The sequence below is a fragment of the Austrofundulus limnaeus genome, unplaced genomic scaffold, assembly GCF_001266775.1.
Source record: "Austrofundulus limnaeus strain Quisiro unplaced genomic scaffold, Austrofundulus_limnaeus-1.0 Scaffold171, whole genome shotgun sequence".
NCBI classification, from domain to species: domain Eukaryota; kingdom Metazoa; phylum Chordata; class Actinopteri; order Cyprinodontiformes; family Rivulidae; genus Austrofundulus; species Austrofundulus limnaeus.
The window spans coordinates 905,742-907,812 of record NW_013952573.1 but is presented as its reverse complement, the minus strand read 5'-3'; the positions used below and the strand labels follow the sequence as shown (position 1 = coordinate 907,812).

The following is a 2,071-nucleotide window of genomic DNA, read 5'->3' as shown; positions in this document are numbered from 1 at the left end:
GATGGATGGATGGATGGATGGATGAGAAGTATAAATATATACCATTCTGACATCCTATTAGCTTGTACACAACCCATCACAGCTGCACACCGTTAGAAAATAATATTTTTTGGAGAAGTCACCTCCCAGTAAATGTGTTTTTGGAAAATATAACTGCTCACTTTTACTCAGTACTTTTAATTTTAATACTTACTGTAAGTAGATATTTGTCAGAAATTTACTTTTACTTAAGTGCAAAAAATATCAGATACTTTAAGACTTTTACTCAAGTAATATTTTAGAGAAGACTTTAACTTTTACCAAAGTATTTTTATAATAAGGTACTTGTACTTTTACTCAAGTGTCACTTTGAGGTACTTTATACAACACTGCATACACACATGTGAACTTCAGGATGCAAACTGGCTTCTTTTGGTCAGTGGTGATGAAATTTATTGCTGCTTTTTACTTTCAGATCAAAGTTCCTGAGTGACCAGTGGATGTATGAGAAAGGCTTCCTCAGCCTGGAGCCTCTGAATGGCGTCAAACCTTGGTAAATACAAACAAACAGACAAATGTGCAACAAAGCAACTGGACTTGTATTCTGTAGTTGACAACTGACTGTTTCTAAGACTCAGCTGTGCACACTTGAGGACCAAAAGAGTGTTCATATTTTTGGACAGAGAAGGCAGGTTTAGGAGAGGGATAAAGAGCATCATTTACTGTATATCAAACAAGAAGAAATTAAACAAAGGCTTTCAGATTTCAGATTTCTAAAACACAATGCAGCATTGAACCTGATACTCAGTCCTAATTTACACCTTCATGCATGTGACCAAAACCTCTCTCTGTGGGCCAACAAAAGACCTCGAGGACTCTCCCCAGTGAAAGACATAAATTGAAAATGCCAAACTGAGCATCTCACAAGGCTCTAAAAGTTAGAAATCCACTCACACAGTTTTTGAATTAAGAAAGCGACCTGGTTGAGAAGAGAAACGTCTTCAAGTACAAAATAAAAGTCCAGTTGTTGTGTTTTTGGACCAACAAACAAAAAAGTCAATCACTTTTTTTAGTTTGGGATTTTAAAGCATTTGTTTTTAAGGTGGTGGGACCTGCCTGTCCAGAGTTTACRCCTGTCCTCCCCTCTCACCGTCACACCAACCCTGTCCTGCCAGAAAACCATCGAGATCCTGAGAGAAAAGGCTTTTGACCAGGCTCCAGTCATCGATGAGTCAGGGTATGACCTCAGTGAAATCTGATTTACTGCGTTGATTCACTATAAATTAAAAATTGAATTCAATTTACTTACATAAGGTCCTCCAACTATAAAGACCTACAGTTTTTAAAGGTGTGCTTACATGGTCTGTTATCTAACAGTAATTCATTTTTTTTGTGATTCTGCAGTGAAATTCTGGGCCTGGTGACCCTGGGAACCATCCTGTCTGGTCTTCTGTCTGGAAAGGTCCAACTGTCAGATCCTGTCAGCTCAATGCTCTGYAAAACCTTCAAACAGGTCAGTCGAAGATCAGAGACACAATGTGCAACCTGTAACCATCAGTGCCATGCATACTCCTTTATTTTGTTTCACATTTGCTTGTAGGTGCATCTGACAGACAACCTGGCGAAGTTATCCTGCATCCTCAAGTCAGAAAACTTTGTCCTGGTGATGCACGATCACACTCACTGTAAGAAATCCTTTTAAAAATTCTTCTTATTAAAGATACCCTTTTTTAATATTTGTAACAAACGGAGGCAGGAACAGAGTGAAAAGTTTTGAACAGTTAATACACTCCTGATCAAAATCTTWAGACCAGTCAAWAAMRTGCAAKAATTTGCATTTTGCACTATTGGATCTTAAGAAGGTTCTAAGTAGAGCTTCACAATGTTAAAAGAAGAAATCAGTGCAAGAGACAAGAACTTTTGAGCAGGGAATTTTCTGAAAACTGCATTTACACTCAAACATGATTTTTTTTTCAGCTGATCAAAAGTTTAAGACCATAGCTCAAAAAACCCCTCAAATAAAAAAAACCCAAACAGAAATCAAAGTGTCAAAAAAAGGACTCGGTAATGAGTAGCTCCACCATTCTTGTTG

The 2,071-nt window shown here is 37.5% G+C and overlaps 1 protein-coding gene across 1 annotated transcript in view; it reads left to right on the top strand.

Moving 5' to 3' along the window:
• cbsb (cystathionine beta-synthase b) overlaps positions 1-2,071 on the top strand; it is a 17,716-nt gene that overhangs the window by 12,396 nt on the left and 3,249 nt on the right. The window contains exons 11-14 of the mRNA XM_014017527.1: positions 455-532; positions 1,082-1,216; positions 1,384-1,492; positions 1,580-1,664. Coding sequence (XP_013872981.1) covers positions 455-532; positions 1,082-1,216; positions 1,384-1,492; positions 1,580-1,664 — 407 coding nt within the window. The remainder of the gene's footprint in view (positions 1-454; positions 533-1,081; positions 1,217-1,383; positions 1,493-1,579; positions 1,665-2,071) is intronic.